This window comes from Mytilus galloprovincialis, chromosome 4 (genome assembly GCF_965363235.1).
Source record: "Mytilus galloprovincialis chromosome 4, xbMytGall1.hap1.1, whole genome shotgun sequence".
NCBI lineage: Eukaryota > Metazoa > Mollusca > Bivalvia > Mytilida > Mytilidae > Mytilus > Mytilus galloprovincialis.
In genome coordinates, this window is record NC_134841.1 from 78,547,445 (window position 1) to 78,569,063 (window position 21,619).

Genomic DNA, 21,619 nt, shown 5'->3' on the forward strand with positions numbered 1-21,619 from the left:
GTTTCCAAACCATTTATAAATCTATGATATATAATTAAACAGTGATATAGTTACAATATGTGTATTATCTGTTTAATATGAAATTGAACTGACTTAAAAGTAGATCTAATGTGTTCCTTACTTGTTCAACATTAGGCTGGACTGGATTAAACAGTGGTCTAGATTCAATGTGTTCCTTGACAATTGGGAATGTGTTCAGTACATGAAGAGCTAGTCTTTCATCTATTGGTCCATCATTTGGATAATCTTTCTTTGATCTGTTTTGGCTTTCTATAATTTAAAATAGTTAGTGGTTGAATACAAAAATTAAAATAGGTTAATGCAACCTAATTACTCTTATAAGACTGACTTGTTCTGTAAAATACTAAAATCCCTTAGTGTAAGTTTTACTATGAATGAATTAAGATTAACAGGCTGAGATATTGTGCTCATATATATAATACACGAGGTATACAGTGCATGCAAAATCTCATTATATATTTCAACACACAGTACCACACACCTTCACCATGGAATCACTAATATCTACACAAACAAACATTTCTGACAATTACTACTGTAATTTTGGGCTTATACTTTTAAAAAACATGAAGTAATTTGCTTTCAAAATGGTAGACTTTATATAAGGATGCTATAGGGTTGATATTCTTTTTGAGTGATTCATTCAGCCTTCAAACATACAATGAAATACTAAGCAAAGATTGAACAATTTATCAAAATTTTCAAATCGCCACTTAAACTATAAGTGGAAAGGTCAGAAGAGTTAACCATTTTTGGAACATTGTAAGTCCTTCCTGAAGTAATAAATCTTTGGTTTTTGGCTGTGACAGACCTTAGAAGAAAGTCCTCTGTTCAATATGTTAATCTTTTTATAACTTACCAAAATCTGAGATATTGTAAACCCTGCTGCCTACTTTCACACTGTTGTTTCCATGAAACAATGGTCCTATTATATTGTTCTTTCTACAGTACATTTCTAGAATCTCCTTTGGCTTTTGACTGTCACGCCACTGATTTATACCAGCTCTGAAAGAGAACACAGGACAATAGTAAAATATAGATTATTTTTTATTTTTATTTAGAATAACTTTCATAATTATCTATTTTTTTTCCAACAATATGGGGCCTCTTTTTCAATCAATTTTTTTTGTATTCTTAAAATAATTTCTGTAATAATCATTGAATCATACATGAATATTTCAATTACCAAATCAAGATTTTAAGACAAAATAAAAGTTTTAATCCAGTAACCAGCGATACAAAGACTCATAAAGTTTTTCCAAGTCCAATATCTACTTTACAATTAATACAAGAATATATTACTGTTATATAAAGGGAGTAAAATAAAACTGATCACACACATTTTTCTTATATCTTAGCCTTTCAGGAGAACAGTTAATTAGAAGTGTGATTACACTAATTTTACTACACTTACATTGAGTAAGTCTTAGGTATACCACATGTTGCCCTCTGCTTAGACAGATATCTGTTTTCAAGGTCAATAACTGTCTCCCCAATCAAATCATCACTGCTAATGATGTCATAATCCTTCAATCGAATAGTCAGATCCTTCATCACTGGTAATACAGCATTAAGTTCAAACATTCTGGGAAAAAAAATTAAACTCTGGTAAAAAAAAATGTTATCTTAACCATATCAAATTGTGTGTTAAGTGAACTTTATGCCTACACATTTTGCTTTGTTTAAAAAATAAATCAAAATAAAAACTAGAGTACTTTTTAACAGAAACTTTGCAAACTTTTCAAGTTCTACATGAAAAAAACTTCTTTTAAAATGACAGTTTCCTAACTTCAAAATTGGCTCCATATATTTTGGTGCAAAATCAACTTAAATTAGCTTGTTATTTGCCAGTTAAAAGTCTTAAAAATTTTAAAATATCAAAGGCTCTCAGGAATTCAAATGCCAAAGCGCAAGTTTTACTATGAAAGTAAAAAAGATTATTCATGTTTGGTGAAAAACTGATACAAGAATACAATAAAAATAGACTTAACAGACTGATCTTTATAAACAATGTATTTTAAATTAATTTATCATGTGTTCTCTACTATTATATAATAATTCAGCTGAGAAACAATAAGTATCAACAAAAATTACATATTACATGTATTAGCAATCACAAGTTGATCAGCCTTTTGAGCTAATTTAATACTACATTGCCACAGAAAATATTCCTATACATTTCATAAATAATTGTATCAGCAACCAATCATTAAATCATACCTTCCAAAGACAGGATCTGTGGTATTTGGTACATAATCATCTCGGTCGTTTATCTTCTTTTTACCAAGCTCAATTTCGATATACGGATCAGCCTAAAATTGACGAGAAAAAATAATTTTACCACAAAATACAAAATATACTTAATTATATATACATTTTTTTCTGTCCTTAATTCAAAATATTCAAAGCTAAATATCTAACTTAAAGTTGTCAAAATTGTATCACTTAGGAATAAGTAGCTTTGTTTTGACTCGGCAAAGAATGGATAAGTATCCAGCAGATCTGATCAAATCAAGGACTTCCTGCACTTTAGTCTAAGCATGCACACTACTTCGAGTCCACCAAACATGGCTAAAATATTGTGAATCATAATGGATAAAAGAACCTATAATTGTTAGGTTTTCACAGTAAAATACTCAAATTATGCTAGTTTCATGGTAGAATCATCAGTAAAATGAAGCATAATATTAAAAGGGAAGAATCTCTGCATACCTTTCCATTACTGTCAGCCGGCTGTAAATCACTGGCATTGATAACATAGATTCTGATGGTACACTCCTCTGGGTCTGGCGGTGGTAGAGAACTAAACATCTTCTTAGGTACTGGTTCATTGGGGTCTGGGGGAAGTGGATATACCCTGAATCCTCCCTGAAAAGATAATCAGATGCCAGTAATCAAGAGAGATAATTTTATTTATCATATTTTACCTGATTTTCCTCTCTCATTTTGTTTCTGTTAAAAGTACTAGTAGAGACTGTTTTGAAAAACCATCAATTCTCACCAACAAATGAGAGTGATCTTCTAACAGAGATATCTCGACTACAACTATTTTCCATTTTTAATTTTACCCATAAAAACACCCACCACAATACTGCTAGTAGAGGAAGTTATGATTTATTCACTTAATAGAAATAAGCAAAATTTCAATTCTGTATGATTTCTTGAGAATCAGAATAACAATCTATTTTGAACATTTATTTAGCCTAATTATAATATTTTTATGATTTCTACCTTCAATTCTCCTACAATATTGCTTTCTTCATCTTCCTCGTCTTTCCCTCGACTAAAGTTAAACGAATGACAGAAATCTGCAAAGTCTCCATGACCTTCTGCTTTCTCCAACTCAGTATCATATATCTTGAATAAACAAAAAATATAACACCAATAAAACATTGGACAATTATACAAGCAATTTTTGCAAATAGACATGTACTTCACCTGTACTTTATATTAATCAAGTAGAACACTGTGAGCTATACTCACTAATAATCACCTGCTACAAGTATCCGACAAACAGGAATGAATTTTAAAACACATAAACTGTATAGTGTGTCACATGAAGCTTGATAGCAAAGATCAGAAAGTTCTTATGTGTTAAAAAAAAATTTCAGACATGGCCAGTATAAACAGAACTATTTAAATATTTATTAAACACAGAGTATAAATTTGGATTCAAACTGCAATTGTTACCTTGAGTTTATCCATGCCTTTCTTTAAGTATTTAGCACATTTGTCCTTGTCTTTAGGGTCACCAGATGCATAGTATTTAGACCACCAATCTAGGTCAGCTTCTGCTTCTGCAGCCTCAGCCTGAAATGAAAATATTTCTAATTATATAACAAAATATATTTTTTGTAAAAGTAGCAATGTCTTTTACCAAATAACCACATAAACTGCCATAGCACAAATTTTGAAGCAAATCTCAATCCAGTTGACAATATGTGAGGTTGACATCAAGGTTAAACAGTAGAACATGATCCCAAAATTTTAAACCATACCTGTCTTGATAATATGATGACAACTTGGTCTATTCCTCATGTTGTGAAGATAATTTACAAATTATGAAATGATGAAATGAATATTTTATAAATATTACATGACTTTTATGTATGAATATCTGAAATGCCATATTAAATAATCATTGATATAAAAAAAACTAGAGGCTCTAAAGAGCCTGTGTCGCTCACCTTGGTCTTGTGCATATTAAATAATGGACACGGATAAATTCATGACATAATTGTGTTTTGGTGATAGTGATGTGTTTGTAGATCTTACTTTACTGAACATTCTTGTTGCTACAATTATCTCTGTCTATAATGAACTTGGCCCAGTAATTACAGTGGAAAATATTTTCTACAAATTTACAAAAATTTATGAAAAATGTTAAAAATTAACTATTAAGGGCAATAACTCCTTAGGGGGTCAATTGACTATTTTGGTCATGCAAACTTATTTGTAGATCTTATTTTGCTGAACGTTATTGCTGTATACAGTTTATCTCTATCTATAATAATATTCAAGATGATAACAAAAAACGGCAAAATTTCCTTAAAATTACCAATTCAGGACAGTAACCTAACAACGGGTTGTCCGATCCATGTGAAAACATCAGGGCAGATAGATCTTGACCTGATAAACAATTAAACCCTGTCAGATTTTCTCTTAATGCTTCGGTTTTTGAGTTATAAGCTAAAAACTGCATTTTACCCCTATGTTCTATTATTAGCCGTGGCAGCCATTTTGGTTGATTGGCCAGGTCACGCCACACATTTTTTAAACAAATTACCCCAATGATGATTGTGGCAAAGTTTAGTTTAATTTGGCCCAGTAGTTTCAGAGAAGAAGATTTTTGTAAAAGATTACCAAGATTTACGAAAAAATGGTTAAAAATTGACTATAAAGGGCAATAACTCCTTCAGGGGTCAACTGACCATTTTGGTCATGCTGACTTATTTGTAAATCTTACTTTGCTGAACATTATTGCTGTTTACAGTTTATCTCTATCTATAATAATATTCAAGATAATAACCAAAAACAGCAAAATTTCCTTAAAATTACCAATTCAGGGGCAGCAACCCAACAACAGGTTGTCCGATTCATCTGAAAATTTCAGGACAGATAGATCTTGACCTGATAAACACTTTTACTGCTTGTCAGATTTGCTCTAAATGCTTTGGTTTTTGAGTTATAAGCCAAAAACTGCATTTTACCCCTATGTTCTATTTTTAGCCATGGCGGCCATCTTGGTTGGTTGGCCGGGTCACGCCACACATTTTTTAAACTAGATATCCCAAAGATGATTGTGGCCAAGTTTGGATTAATTTGGCCCAGTAGTTTCAGAGGAGAAGATTTTTGTAAAAGATTACTAAGATTTACGAAAAAGGTTAAAAATTGACTATAAAGGTCAATAACTCCTTCAGGGGTCAACTGACCATTTTGGTCATGTTGACTTATTTGTAAATCTTACTTTGCTGAACATTATTGCTGTTTACAGTTTATCTCTATCTATAATAATATTCAAGATAATAGCCAAAAACAGCAAAAATTCCCTAAAATTACCAGTTCAGGGGCAGCAACCCAATAACGGGTTGTCGGATTCATCTGAAAATTCGAGGGCAGATAGATCTTGACCTGATAAACAATTTTACCCCATGTCAGATTTGCTCTAAATGCTTTGGTTTTTGAGTTATAAGCCAAAAACTGCATTTTACCCCTATGTTCTATTTTTAGCCATGGCGGCCATCTTGGTTGGTTGGCCGGGTCACGCCACACATTTTTTAAACTAGATACCCCAATGATGATTGTGGCCAAGTTTGGTTTAATTTGGCCTAGTAGTTTCAGAGGAGAAGATTTTTGTAAAAGTTAACGACGACGGACGCCGGACGACGACGACGGACGCCAAGTGATGGGAAAAGCTCACTTGGCCCTTTGGGCCAGGTGAGCTAAAAATGATTTAAAAGCATCAGTGATAAAAACCAATGGCTACAAACTGCTACTAAAATATCATAGCACCTGTACATACATGTGGTACATTTATCTATTTTAATAATATTCAAAGATTTAAAATGAAGGGATTAGTTAGTGCATGTGATTTGAAAGTTCTCTTTAAATCTCTTTTGAAATTTTTATTAACATTTGATTTATAAAAAAAAAAAAAAAAACTTGCTTGTTCCTAGATCAATTTAATATACATGTATAATAGAATTTGTTGTTTTATTGCAGATAGATTGTACCACATGTATGTTACAAATTATTAGCTGACCAGTCTATTGAATATCAACAGGTTGAATATCCAATTCAGTGGGGAAACTTGCAATAACCAATAGCTGTTCAAAATGAAGCATAACCACACCACAAACATAATTATCCAAACTACATGTAGAACTAACAGAAGCAGGTTAAGTCATGTCAAGTAATAATTAATAAGACATGTGAAAACAAGTACTAGTGCTTAAATATTAATATTCCAAACAAATATCAACCTCCGTCCAGACTGCATGAGATGGCGGCAATTCTTCCAAAGTATAGGATACATCATCAAGCAAGGGTTGCTTCAAACAAAACAAAACAAAAATTGGTATCTAAATCAAAATCCATTCTTAAGCCATGCAGGAATTTTTCAACAAAAATTAAGATATTTTGAATAGATTATGACTTGTCTACTGAAATACCATGCAATTACATGCTACAAAGAGATATGGCTACTTTCTCTGTATTTCCTCAACAAAGTGTCAAAACTAGAAAGGTTATGAAACTTAGACTAGAAAATTTAATTATTTAAATTATAAACTAGAAAGATTTTTTGTGATTTGTGCCATTATCAGTGAATCTAAATGCTTTCTAGCCCTCTACATTGTTGTAAAGAAAATTTAGAAAAATACATTGAAGTACATCTGGAACAAAATGAAATAATTTAAAAATAAATGACAAGTCATAGCCTTATTTCTATTCATTTCACATACTCCAAAACATTTGACAAAATATATAATCATCCTTATGCTATAACATTTTTGGAGATTTTGAGATTTTATTGTTTATCTATCTGAATGCATTCCTATGGTAAAAGCAATTGATAAGACAGTACAATCAACAACTTAAAAACGAAAATAATAAGATTTGTTTCCCTCAGCACCTGCCATACGTAATAAAATAAAATAATTCTGAACCCCTTTCCAAGTTTGAACATGCTGTCACCTTTCTATCTCTGTAAATCGTAGTAGGCAGTTTAGCCTGCACAACCTCTCTAGCTTTAGCCAATATCCCCTGTTAGTACAAATACACCATATTGTTAGTAGATAACATTGTTAAAAGTCAGCCTTACATCAAACATGCAAATTTTAAAACATTTATTTTTTATTCTTCTTCTGGAAAAAGGGAGAGTGGAGAGTAAGGAGGGACAATGTAAAGTTGAAAATTAATTATGGTAACTGCAATGTTACAGTGTTAGGTTATTGTTTGTTGTTGTATGCAATGGCTTTACATAACTTCAGTGAAGCTATTTGTACATGACTAAAACTCTGACATACTGCTATGAAACTGATGCATGTATCTTGAATGTCAATTTACTATAAAATTGATGAACTAAATTGTCATGTATATATACGTAGTATGATTGTTAATGAGATAACTATCCACCAGGAATCCAAACAAGTAAATGTAAGCAATTATTTATAGTACACATACTTTATGAAAGTAGTATATAAAGCATTACATTATGAGGCAACAAGAATGTGTCCATAGTACACCGATGCCCCATCCACAAAAAGCATAAAATTATCAATACAAAAAAAAATGTCCCAAAAACCACCACCAACATGAGTTGAAGCAAATTTTCATGGTATCATTACCAGTAATGTGTAACAAGGAAGTATTAGGAAATTTTTTTTCCAAATGTTGAATTTAACATATGTATAACATTATTTTATTATTAAAATGGTAAATATTTAATATAAATAAGGCAAAATGAGGAGAATCCAAATTCCAAGGATTACCATAACAAAGCCACATTATAAAGGTTACCATTTCAAATTGTACAACAAGATCACCCAATGGATCAAATGATGGATTATCCTTGGTAGCATAAATAGAATAGTAGCAACTTATCATTTCTGAATCACATCATAATTATTGTTCATGTTATTTTATAACCTCTATTGAATCAAAATAGTTCATAGAAACAATATAATTATCTTCGGAATACAATGTATAATTCACATGGTGTTCAAAAATACAGAGCAATGAATGATACAACCTCCAAAAATAGTAACTGGGACTGAACAGAGAAAAACTGAATCTGATAACATAATCTGCATGCTGTCAACAAGTTCAATGTGCTAAAAAGTTGAATGTTTTTGCATATGTTTATTATTGTGAAGTGTTAAATAATGGACACAAATGGGAGATTCATAAATGGGAGATTCATAAATGCAATTTCATGAGATGGTGCACACAAAAACTGCTACCATCATACAGTATCAATATTCTAACTATCTTGACAATCTACTTGTCCCAAAAAAAAATCCTGTACCTGTCCTGTCTCTTACCTTTTTGATACCTCTCGCACATACTCATCTCATCACCCAAATATCTATACAAATTCTCCAATCCTTGTCCAAGTCCAAACCCCTTTTTAATTAAGAAATAATTCATGGGGGCTTGAATATATCGTGATTTTACCACAGGTTGGCCCTTTATGACAAATATTTTACTCTGAGCGACAGTGAGGGGTAAAATATAGGCATAAAGGGACAACCCGTGGTAAAATCACGATATATATTCAAGCCCCCATGAATTATTTCAATTCTAATAGGACAAAACCGGCAATTGTTTTTGATCGAAGAGCTCCAGGTGAAGGCATTATTTGCCGTTCCCATAAATAAACGCACTATTAAATTGACATAAAAGAACGGAGCAAACTGAATAAGTGACATGCTTAAACTAATTAAAATAATGTATTAAGACAGATTTGGATGAATTTAAATGATAATTTTACTTAAATCATACAAAAATGGCTTATATAACAGATTTGATCATCATTTGTTTACATTTCCCTGTTGTGATATTCTTATTTTACCACGGGTGTGTACTCAAAGCGTTTGAAGGACGTCATGTTAGGATTATGAATCAGATCCCTTACCTTTCCTTTCTCCCCACTCTCTGGCATTTCTACCACATGTTCCCCACCACTTGGGCCATTTACTGGCATTATTGCTCCTGCAAAATAAATAAAATAAAGGTAGATAAAAGTAATATACATAACTTATTCAGAATACATCAGACACCAAAAAACGGTATGTCTCTCCGCTTGTAACAATCAGCTGAATTAAAAACATTGGCTTTTGTTATCACTATTATTAGCCTGCCCATTATGTCACTGATAACGTAATGATCTGACTCCAATGGTTGAAAGGGATCTAGAAATAGTGAATTCTCCCATTTAACTTAAACTCATGCTAAAGAGGGATATCTGATTATCCATTAAGTGTAATAAAAAATCTATGACGGTAAAAATTGCTTCTCTGTGAAGAATGTCTCTCTGGTCAGTATCTGTAAAATTGTTTAGTTATTTTTTTTTAATTTTTGCTTGACATGTCAATTCTTTCAATCAAATATAAATTTCCGGAAATAACTTGTCCAAAAGAAATCAGGTCAAGAAAGAAACAAGAGGCTCTCAAGAGCCTGAATCGCTCACCTGGTAAACAATGCCTTATTAACTAAATTAATAAATTAATGTTTGTTGTAAATTAAACAGAGTAACAAAGACCATGTACTATACTGGAAATACCTTTTAAAGCCTCTTAGGAACCTCGGGAAAGAAATGGGCATGAGTTCGCCCTACACTTGATTAAGATACAGTCTAGGTCAATCTGATGATTCACAATACAATTGCTATTAACAGTTTATCTGTATCTATAATAATATTCAAGATGAATAACCAAACACTGCAAAATTTCTTTAAAATCATCAATTCAGGGGCATTATACCTGAAAAACCAGTTACCCAATTCGGCTGAAAATTTCAGGACAGGTAGACCTTGACCTAATAAATACTTTAACTTCTTGTCTTAATTGCTCTAAATGCTGGAGTTTTTGAGATATAAGCCAAAAACTGCATTTTACCCTGTGTTCTATTTTTAGCCATGACGGCCATGTTTTTTGACGAAATAGAAAATAAAACACAAACTTTATTTTATACACCCTACTGATCATTCAGTTGAAGTTTGGTTGAATTTGGTTGAGTAGTTTTAGAGGAGAAGATTTTTTAAAGTTAGCAAATATGATGAACAAATTGTGAAAAATTGTCATTAAAGGACAATAACCCCTTAAGGGGTCAATTGACAATTTTGGTCATATTAACTTATTTGTAGATCTTACTTTGCTGATCATTTTTGCTGTTTACAGTTTATCTTTATCTATAATAATATTCAAGGTAATGACCAAAAACTGCAAAATTTCCTTAAAATTACCAATTAAGTGGCAGCAACCCAACAATGGGTTGTTTGATTCATCTGAAAATTTCAGGGCTGATAGATCTTGACCTAATGAACATTATTACCCCAATTACCCCATGTCAGATTTGCTCTAAATGCTTTCGTTTTTGAGATATAAGCCAAAAACTGCATTTGACCGCTATGTTCTATTTTTAGCAATGGCGACCATGTTTGTTGATAGATCAAAACTTCGGATATAATTTATAAACTAAATACCCTAAGGAACATTCAGTTAAAGTTTGGAAGTATTTGGCCTAGTAGTTTCAGAGGAGAAGATTCTTGAAATAGTTTACGACGACAGACGACGACAGAAAGGACAATAACCCCTTAAGGGGTCAATTGACTATTTTGGTCATATTAATTTATTTGTAGATCTTACTTTGCTGATCATGTTTGCTGTTTACAGTTTATCTTTATCTATAATAATATTCAAGGTAATGACCAAAAACTGCAAAATTTCCTTAAAATTACCAATTAAGTGGCAGCAACCCAACAATGGGTTGTTTGATTCATCTGAAAATTTCAGGGCTGATAGATCTTGACCTAATGAACATTTTAACCCCCATGTCAGATTTGCTCTAAATGCTTTCGTTTTTGAGATATAAGCCAAAAACTGCATTTGACCCCTATGTTCTATTTTTAACAATGGCGACCATGTTTGTTGATAGATCAAAACTTCGGATACAATTTATAAACTAGATACCCTAAGGAACATTCAGTTAAAGTTTGGAAGTATTTGGCCTAGTAGTTTCAGAGGAGAAGATTCTTGAAATAGTTTACGACGACAGACGACGACGGACGCCAAGTGATGGCATAAGCTCACTTTGGCCCTTTGGGCCACGTGAGCTAAAAAATGTGTCACAGGGTTCAAGAGACAAAAAAATCAAGAAGCTGGAAGCAATTTCAACTTTTTATTAGGCATTGGAGAAAAATTTAAAGCTTAGTGGATATAGTAATATTCAAAGTATAAGTCAACAAATATTGCATAAAAGGGTATAAAAAATGCCAGCATTTCACAAACTAAAGTAATGATGAAAATTCGTCAATTGTGAAAATGCTTGATTTTTTTAATTCTTTTATTTCAAATTACAAAATTATTTTCAAGCAGCGTTTCCAAAAATAGCTTTGATCTCATCTCTAATCTTTGTCTGTTGATCAACCATTTAAATGTATCTTTATCAAAAGTTTCAACCAAAAAAAATTACATTTATTTCACTAAAAATATCTTATCTATTTGTAGAAACACCCTTTTCATTCTTATAGTTCATTCTCAATAAAACACCAGATATTGAAGAATGATAAATATTTGAAACATGCCGTCTACCATGCTAATCTAATGACACTTCGGAGGGAAGTAAAGAAGCAAACTCATTCACTCTATACTAAAACTTTGCACTACCACTATATTAAGTTAGAAATTGAGCATGTCATAACATAAATATATTCCATCAAGTATGTTCACCATGTACTGAAGTTCAGATTACACAGAAGAGTATAATTTTTTTTTTGATTCAATAATCAGATTTAAAATAAATAACAATCACACAAGTAATCAAAATAAGTACAAAAAATTCATAACAAATAAAAATCATATGCAATTTAAAAATATCTGGTGATTCACTTAATGTTGTATATTGGAATGCCTCCTACAAAGCACATAAACATAAATCATGTCATGTTTGACTCTATACTATAAAATTTCAAATTTTTCATAATGTAAAGATTTTACTAATCTGTAAGTACATATTCCAGCTGTGTAAAAGTGAGATATTAGTAGACTAGTTGCCATAGATAAGTAACAGGTTTATTTAGTAGTGTAAACTGGACCCCTGTTGTTATCAATCAGAGGGTGGCCAGTTTATTTAGTAATGAAGCTATTAGTAATTGAGTAATGCAGAGTAAGCAGTCCAGCACAAAAAGAATCACTAATTTAGCAGTTAATATGTATTAGTAATTAGCAGTAAGATTTTAGGCGATTTTATTTTTACTTTGTGAGGAGGAGGATTGCACTCGGCTCACTGCCTCGTCTAATAGCTGAACATAATCTGCATGGGATTGGGATTCCCCTGTAAAAAGGAAAGAAGACAAATTTCAGAATGAATTGAGATTTTTGTAAGCTTTACTGTACAGCATAACTAACTTTTGAAGGGATTAATGCAAACAAATTTTAAACTATTAGTAAGAAATCTATATTTGGTATTTAATAAAATTTTATCATAAACCTTGTAAATTTCACATACACCAAAAACAAACTATTCAATTGCATTATCAAGTTCAATTAATTTATCAGAGGTAATCTAAAGAAACATGTCAGAAAGATATGTGTATGAACTAAAGGAGTATATGCCCATGAGACAGCAACCCAACGGCTACAAAAACTAAACCTCATTTCAAGGTCAAGTTGGTCTTAACAAAAAACAAGGGTCTAAATACATTATATCTAGATCTAAATGGTTCTAGAAAAGTCAATAAATTTATCAGTGACTATCAAAGATCTGCCATCAATACCAAACATTTTTGTTTGATTGTAGGGGTCCTGGTCCCATGACCATCCCTAATATGTACTGTCATGCAAAAGCCCCTATCAACTCTAATAAAATCACCCTTAATACATTGTACAGGTACCCCTAAAATAAAACAATGCCCTAAATATTTTATTTAAATAATTTAGAAAATCCCAACTAGTTCATTTGAAACAATCCTCTTCTCACTAGCTTTAATTCTACAGAGAAACACATGCAAAGATATGATGTAGTGTTAAAATGACATTAAAACATTAAATTGTTAAAAAGTATATAATAAACCAATCAGATTACAATACAGAATCTGTGTCCACGCTACATTTATACAAGGAACTGATACCACTCTGTTATAATTTCACAACATTCTGTTATACTTTCTGATCTAGTGATTTTTACATCAGCCAATGAAATTTCAGCCTTCAAATTTTTGAAGGTGTGTACGATAAGGACAAAAACCCGAGGGTTTTCAAAGGTTTTTAAAACAGAAAGTTGACAGAAGCATTGGCAGATCCTGTAAGTAGCATGGACATAGGGTCTAGATTTAATCAGCTAGATAATTAACTCTCACTTGAATAAATATGCAGTTGGCTATAGAAATTTGTCTAGTAAACGCAAGTGATCATCATATGGTAAAAACGTTTCCATAAAGTGTAAAGATGACACATGTGTCTTAACATGATAAAGACTTGATACATCAACGATAGCAAAATTATGGACTTGTAAGGTCTTGGATTGTACTTAAAATAAGATTCTGCTGTTTGGTCATCCTGAAGCAATGTTAAGATGTTAAGATGACAGATGTAAAATAATCTAAGACTGTCAGAAACTATGTAATGTGGCAACTTCACATGATTTCTGTAATGTTTAAATTAAGTCCTTACATTGAATTTCACCCAAAATAAGCCTTGAACTAAAAAAACAAACGGGAAAGTTTGTATGCAAATGTTTGGTTTATATTTTCATGAAACTGTTTTTAACATTTTCATCTGCGAAGAAGACTTTAAAAAAAAACATTTTATCAAATATTCACAAAAACTGAATTTGAAATTGATGTAAACATCATGTTCAATTTGTGTTAATTTCATTTGAGTTATATTTGACAGTGTTAACCTTTTCCAAAATCTTCTTAATCTCATGTATAATACAATTTATTCAGTTTGATTTTTATAAAGGAATCAAATTGTTTTAACTAAAATGACAAGAATCTGTTAAACACAATCATTTTCATTTTATTTCATGGAAATTATATACGAATTTCTTGAAATAATATCTTACAATCCCAATAAAAATGTCTGTCTTCTGACACTGGCTATTTACTGTGAATTCATTATTATTCCTGGATATTTTTTCTGATTTTGAAGGCAATCAGTAAATGTTAAAGACAAAGTTAAGGTTACAAATATATAAATTTTAAATAAATCTTAGAGGGCTTTTCACTTCTATTTCTTTATAATAAAGTTAATAGTAGAGAGAATTTCATTTCAATCTAAAACATGCAAAATCCAAAACAATTAGAGACAGATGATCTGGTTCCACAGAAAATCAGAATTTATAAACAGGGATACCAGTAAGCTAAAGTGTATCTTAGTAAATCAACCCTTTCCTATCTATAAATGTAAGAAACTGAAAAAAAATTAAAATAGCAGCCTGCATAAGCCAATTGCTTGCATTATCCTTTTTTTAATTAGAATGTTGAAGGTTACCTTGAACTTCCGTCTGCTCATCCTCGCCAGGCATGAGGGGATTACAACGGAATTTCTCCAATGATTTAATCACATGGATACCAACAGTTGGCTTTCTTCCAAATTCACGATGATCTTTGATTCTTACATTCATAGGTGGCATGTACAGTTCTTCTCTTGGTAACATCTGGATAAAAGCATATTAGGTATTTATATCATAATTTTAGTGGATTTATTTATTTTGGTGGGTACCGATTTTCATTGATAAAGGAAAACTTACATGTTCATGGTTATTTAATTTGTGTTTTTGCCAAAGTCTGCATACAAGTCTAAAGGAAATTTGTCATTCGTTGAACATTTAAGTTCGTGAATATATGAGATCTTTCTTTTTGTTGAGCCTCCTACTTTAGTCGAAAAAGCGAGACTAAACGATCCTACATTCTGTCGGCGTCGGTGGCGTCGCTGTCGGTGTCGTCAGCGGCTTCCATAAATATTCACTCTGTGGTTAAAGATTTTGAAATTTTAATAACTTTGTTAAACTATACTGGATTTCTACCAAGCTTGGAAAGAAGCTTGTTTATGATGATAAGATAGTATCCAGAAGTAAATTTTGTAAAAGTAAAATTCTATTTTTTCCGTATTTAACTTATAAATGGACTTAGTTTTTCTGCGGGGAAACATTACATTTACTCTGCGGTTAAAGTTTTAAAAATTTTAATAAACTATCCTGGGTTTGTACCAAACTTAGACAGAAGCTCGTTTACATTCATAAGATAGTATCCAGAAGTAAATTTTGTAAAAAAATAAATCCATTTTTTCCGTATTTTACTTTTAAAAAGACTTAGTTTTTCTGCGTGGAAGCATTACATTCACTCTGTGGTTAAAGTTTTTTAAATCTTAATAACTTTCTTAAACTATCCTGGGTTTGTACCAAACTTGGACAGAAGCTTGTTTATGATGGCAAGATAGTATCCAGAAGTAAATTTTGTAAAAAAACATAAATCCATTTTTTTCATATTTTACTTATAAATGGACTAATCTTCCAGTTAACATTACATACAGTCTGCAGTTAAAGTTTTTAAAACATTTATAAGATTCAAAAACTATCCTGGATTTTTACCAAACTTGGACAGAAGCTTCTATCAAAAGATAGTATCAAGAGGAATATTTTTATTGATTTTTTTCCTCACTTTTGTTGAGCCTGCGATTTACAGCAAAAGTAGGCGAGACACCGGGTTCCGTGGAACCCTTACAAATTTTTGAATGTTTCAGCTATAACTTTACTTTTTAACAGTTTTTTTTTCTTTCAGTGGTGAGGACTGGATGTGCCCCTGTCTGAATCAGTGCCTACTCATACACCTTGGCTTCTATTCCACAGATTCAACATGTTTGTGTGAATATTATAACATCTTAACTCCCATTGGCTCATCTATAAGAGGTAACTAGTAACCAGTTACAAAGATCTCTTACCACATCAAAGAATAGAATTGGTTCTTCAAAGTTTGGATTCTTTTTGGTATTTTTGATGATCTTTGATTCCAAAACATGTCCTCCACATTCAAACTCAATGCTAGGGGAGGTAACTGATGAAAGCTGGAACTTCTTCATGTTTCTGACACCCCAACATAGAACCTATAATGGTAAATATTTGTAGAAGGTGTAATACCACCAAATCATAGTACGCCACATCAGGCTGCATACAAAGGATCAAAAAAATATATTCCCTAGAATTTGACAGTTGTAGGAAATTAATCCTATATTTCATTGCAGTATAACATTTCTGTGTCATAAACATATAGCTTGGGTATTTCAAGGCACCAATATTTTTTATTTGGTGTTTCTATAGCATATTTTGGAAACTTGAGGTTACATAGTTACTAAAGCTTGTACACATGTAAAAAATAGGTGAAATTTTTATTGGTTTATTTCCAGTAATGGTTATTTACTTTTATGCAATGAAATGCTATGTGAAATTTTGTCTATAGTACTGGACAGGATAAAACTTCACTCATGCCAAGTATTTTTTTTTATTTGAAACAGAGATATGTTATGCAGATTTTTTTGAAAAGTGCAAATTAAACAAAGACTAATAGGGGAAAATCAATGTTGGTAATACACCTAGAAATCAACATAATACAAATGATTGAAATTAAGGAAAATTCAATGTGATCTGCAACTTTTTACTTTTACAAATATGTTTTAAGTTGGATATATTTGACTTATGTTTAAACAAAAAATAACATGTTAACTTAGTTATCTTGTTAAATAATACTACCTCCATCAATTAAAAGATATATGTTTTTAAATTTGCTAAAAGTTTTAAAAGTGGGAGTCACTTCATATTTCCTTAATTAGCTCCCATGCAAGTTCTGACCAAGAGTTTCATGTTTGGCTTATTTTAAGTTCAAACCGAAGTTTGAATTCTATTCTTAGTTACTTGATTTATTTTCTTTATTAAAATCTTGAAAAAAATATAGTATTAAACAAACCTCAATTCCAGTTCTCTGCATGACTGGTCTGATACCATTAGGGACAAGATATAGCGATCCTTTCTTTGGTGGCAAGAATGGCAAGTCTGCTCCATTTAGCTACAAAAAAGATATTCAACATCAATCATTTTATCTTTCTTTATAATAATATATTATTCCAGCTAATAGATACATAATTTTTTTCTGAGAAATAAACAAATCCTAATGGAAGAGTCAACATTTCAAAATACCTGCTACATGCTTCATGTTTTATTGTGTTGGATTTAATAAAACTGACAGATTCTGTTTTTGTCTCTTCATATTATTTTAATGAAGAGTTGATTCTTTAATTTTCTTGCCTAATATTCAGAATGAAGCATGATGGTTAAATATCTCTTATCATCATTACAATGTACCAATTTCACTGCATTTGATTTAGTGGTTTAAAAAAATACTGCATGCAAGCCTATAGGATTTTTTTTTTATTTGAAAACTGAGTTTTGATATAAACCTCATGTAATCTACAAAATTTGGTACCCCACAAAGAATATTGCAATTACATTATTGCTTACCAGTTGTACTACACTTTTAATCCAAAAGATCAAAGTTTTGTTAGAGTACATATAATAAATCTATTTTAATAAGATCACATATTATCAGTTACAACTGAGATAAATAAATTATTAGAATTATCCACTGAATTAAGAAGATAACTTGGGCAAAAAGACACTAAAAAGCATAAATCACACATCGAAAGTACCATTTTATTCAATTTTACATACTTTGGCAATCCATTGTAGTGCATAAGAGAGAAATCAACACAAGCAGATGTCTGAAGAAATCACATCTTCGCATAAAAAATTTTTTTGTTGTATCTTTATTAATACATATTAGAGAAAGCAAAAATTCTGAAATAGCAAACTGAAGGACATTTATTCATGAAATTAATTTTCTGTCATGTGAATGATTACTTTAAATAAGCAATGTTCATACTTCTGCATACTTTTGGCTTCACTGCAAAGTTTTCACAGCATAAAACAGAATACACACAAATCATTCAAGAAGGAAAACAAATAGTAATCACTAGCTCCTCAAACAAATTACTTTTATAATTTGTATAAAATCCATAAACATTAACCTTAACATTAAATTTATATATGGTAACTAGTAATTAAATTTCAACAAATTAATCAGATCCTACTCAAAGCATTTTTTTTTTTAAACTTCATATATTTAACAGAGATTTTTTTTTAGTTGCTATTTTTTAAAACTATTTATAAATTTACTGCTTATAAATCTTATCATTCAAACCTCTAAAAAATTATAAATAGAAACAAAGGTTTTGGAAAGAGTGAACAGAATAAGAAGAGGGATGTGTACAACACCTTTACAAAGTCTATAATAATAAAATTAAGTAAATTCTCACCTCCTTTGAAAGTCATGAATAAGAAAAATATTCAAATTGATTTAAACAAATAAAGTATTGTATAGTTTGTAAACTTCAATTTATAAAACAAAATAATACATTTACAACCATTTCTCAATACATTTATTCACTTATTTTTTATGCTAAGAAAAGGGGATCTAAATTCGAGGTACAACATGATATTATAACAACCTATAAAACTAAATTCATTTTCTATAACTTTTCTTTTGAAAATAACAAATAAAATTTATTCTTTTTTTTAAACAAAGCGCAGTGTAAAAACAGTTGAAACATTTGAACCAAATATTTCATCAGCCATTTTTTGAAACTGTTAAAAGACACTACCTATTTAATATTTGTACTACCACCAGCAAGGACAAATATTAAAAAGCATCATTGAGCAATTTCACATCATATTAAAATTACCCTTTTTCCATAATAGTTTTTTTCAAAGGTTTGACCCCATAGCTTTGATATTGAATAATGCAATAGATAGGTTCTACAAGGGATATTGAAGCATTACCATTTGCCTTATTATGCTTAAAACTAACAAATATGGGATGCAAAGCTTGACCTTCACACTATAAGGTGACCTTGACCATCAATGTTTGACCATGATACTATTCCTTGTTAATCATTTTACCAATTCTTAGGAATATTGATCAGAAGAAGCAAGCTTTATAGTACCAACCATATTTTTAGATAATACTTTGTATAGCTAACAGATGACCCTTATGTTTTAGGATGTCTGAACTTATCTTTAAGTTTATACATGTATCATCTGTACCTCTAAAAAAATATAAATATTGAAAAAGGTTTGACAAATTTTGTTTCATTTTTAAAAATAAACAGAATAAGAAAAAGAAAATGTACAACACCTGTACAAAGATTACAACAATAAAAATAGTAAATTCTCACCTCCTTTGAAAGTCATTAATAAGAAAAAAAATCTATTTTGATTTAAACATAGAAATAAAATATTGTAAAGTCTGTGCATAGTCGACAATTTCAGTTGACCTTTCAAACTGAAGTTTTACTTTTTAAGTCAGAGCATCATGGCCCTAAATAATCCTGAGATTCCCCTATATAGATACACTGGTTATGAAGTGCCTGCCCTTGATCCAAGCAACAAATAAGGGAAAATCAAATTATCTGCATGCTTTGAAATAGAAACTTTCATAGAAAAAAGAAAAAATTGTGAATGTGCATTTCTCCTTTTAAAAATTAAAAGCCTTAGTCAGATAAGAAATAATTGTGTCAACATTGAGTCTATAGCAAATACCAAAATTTGCAATGAAGAAAACAAACATACAGTCAAATCTGAATATAAAGTTCACTAACAGGACAAGAAAAATTGACCTTGCAGGTGGCCTGTAAATTAAGATAAAAAATACATAGGTTTTATTACAAAGTAATCAGAAGAGGTTGGCCTGAAAAGACAGGTTTTTGTTTCGTAAAAATGACCGTTATAGTAGGTTTGACTGTATTACCGATTATTATAAAAAAAAGATGATTAAAATTTATTATGTTATAAAAATTTTAAAGAAGCATAAATAAGACAAATTTCTGATAAAAAAAACCACTTGATTACCATCTGATTTTGTAAATGAGTTTAATAAAAAAAAAAACTTTTAAGATTAATAAATAAATTTCAATAGAAGATATGGAATTCACAGGTTGAAAACTCTCTAGAAATGTAGAATTTAAAAGTCTTTACTTGTGTATCATTTGTGAACTTCAGTAAATTTAACTACTATAGGTTATAGTTAACTACAAAACAGCTACAATGCAAAACTTCAACCAGGAAGTAATAATTATAATTACAAACATGATGCAAACTACTAGGTACTAACCGACTCTGATGAACTACTTTGTTTGGTTGGGGCCTATTGAATATGCATTTAACAGTACAAAATTAACTCAAATTATGGAAATTACTAAGCAGATATGGTTCTCCTTGAAATTATGAAAGCATACCCTGACCATTTCACATACAATTAAACCAATAATTCAAATGGCTAAACGTTATTATCATTTAAATTGATACCACTTTCTTTTTTATTATGAATCTTATCATTAGGACCCATTTTGTCTATAAATAATTTTAAAATTAATAACTATGTGAATTCTCATCTATTAATTTAATTACATTTCTATTAAAATTTACACAAAATAAACTTTCTCTTACCAAGAATAATTCAAAAGCTGCTAGAAGTTCTCCTCCATGGTCATTGTTACGTTTGATTTCATACCACTGTAACACAGGCATGCGAGCATCTGCAGGATCAAGTTTGACCATTGGTTGTGCCACGCATCTTCCCAAAAATTCATTTGCTCCCTGAAATCAAGTTTCAAAATATCAGTTTTGTATATTTAAATGAATCTTCTTTGCTTGAAATATTCAAATCATCAAAGTTTGCAGTGATTATGATTAAATAAAATGACGTTTTAGTCAGAAAGAGGTGTCAAACTAAAATGTCTTGCCAGCTGCAATATTAGATTTTTGGCTTTTGGCTTTAAGGCTTAGAGGTTGCATTTCTGTAAATATTGACAATATAATTTCCCATAGGAACTCCTTTTACGGCTAAAACTGTACCACTTTTACTATGAAGTTTTGAAAAAAATCTTATCCTAGAATTGAAGGTTCATATGCACCACAATTTTATTTTCAAAGGTCAAAATATAGGTCTGTGTGGCATATTTTCAACGTTTATATGCCCTGAACTTCTCAGAGTTTAAACTAACACTTATTTTCTTAACTACCCCTTCCTCGAATGAAAAGTTACTACAGATTTCAATGTCAACAATATGCACATGTATATTTACTGGTAACATTCCCAAGTTATGTCTCTGTGAGATAGAACACAGAGAGCATAACTGGGAACCAGTATGTAAAACAAAATTAATTTTCTATGAATATTCAAGATCTCCCCAAAAGAGGTGTGTTTTGAGAAACAGCTGTACTTACAAAGTGCAACCTAGAACTATAAAATATGTAAACTCACTGGTCA

At 30.7% G+C, this 21,619-nt stretch overlaps 1 protein-coding gene across 6 annotated transcripts in view; it reads right to left on the bottom strand.

The window, feature by feature from the left end:
- Positions 1–21,619, bottom strand: part of LOC143073033 (myoferlin-like) — a 92,155-nt gene that overhangs the window by 12,700 nt on the left and 57,836 nt on the right. For 3 of the 6 annotated variants that reach the window (XM_076248261.1, XM_076248260.1, XM_076248265.1), the window contains 14 exons: positions 20,797–20,946; positions 17,204–17,302; positions 16,185–16,346; positions 14,736–14,901; positions 12,499–12,576; positions 9,158–9,234; positions 7,216–7,284; positions 3,712–3,831; positions 3,253–3,378; positions 2,734–2,889; positions 2,242–2,333; positions 1,436–1,606; positions 881–1,026; positions 122–270 (listed from right to left, as the gene is read on the bottom strand). In XM_076248261.1, coding sequence (XP_076104376.1) covers positions 122–270; positions 881–1,026; positions 1,436–1,606; positions 2,242–2,333; positions 2,734–2,889; positions 3,253–3,378; positions 3,712–3,831; positions 7,216–7,284; positions 9,158–9,234; positions 12,499–12,576; positions 14,736–14,901; positions 16,185–16,346; positions 17,204–17,302; positions 20,797–20,946 — 1,761 coding nt within the window. Of the gene's footprint in view, positions 1–121; positions 271–880; positions 1,027–1,435; positions 1,607–2,241; positions 2,334–2,733; positions 2,890–3,252; positions 3,379–3,711; positions 3,832–7,215; positions 7,285–9,157; positions 9,235–12,498; positions 12,577–14,735; positions 14,902–16,184; positions 16,347–17,203; positions 17,305–20,795; positions 20,947–21,619 lie in introns of all 6 variants that reach the window. The other 3 variants (XM_076248263.1, XM_076248262.1, XM_076248264.1) reach the window with 3 other exon arrangements.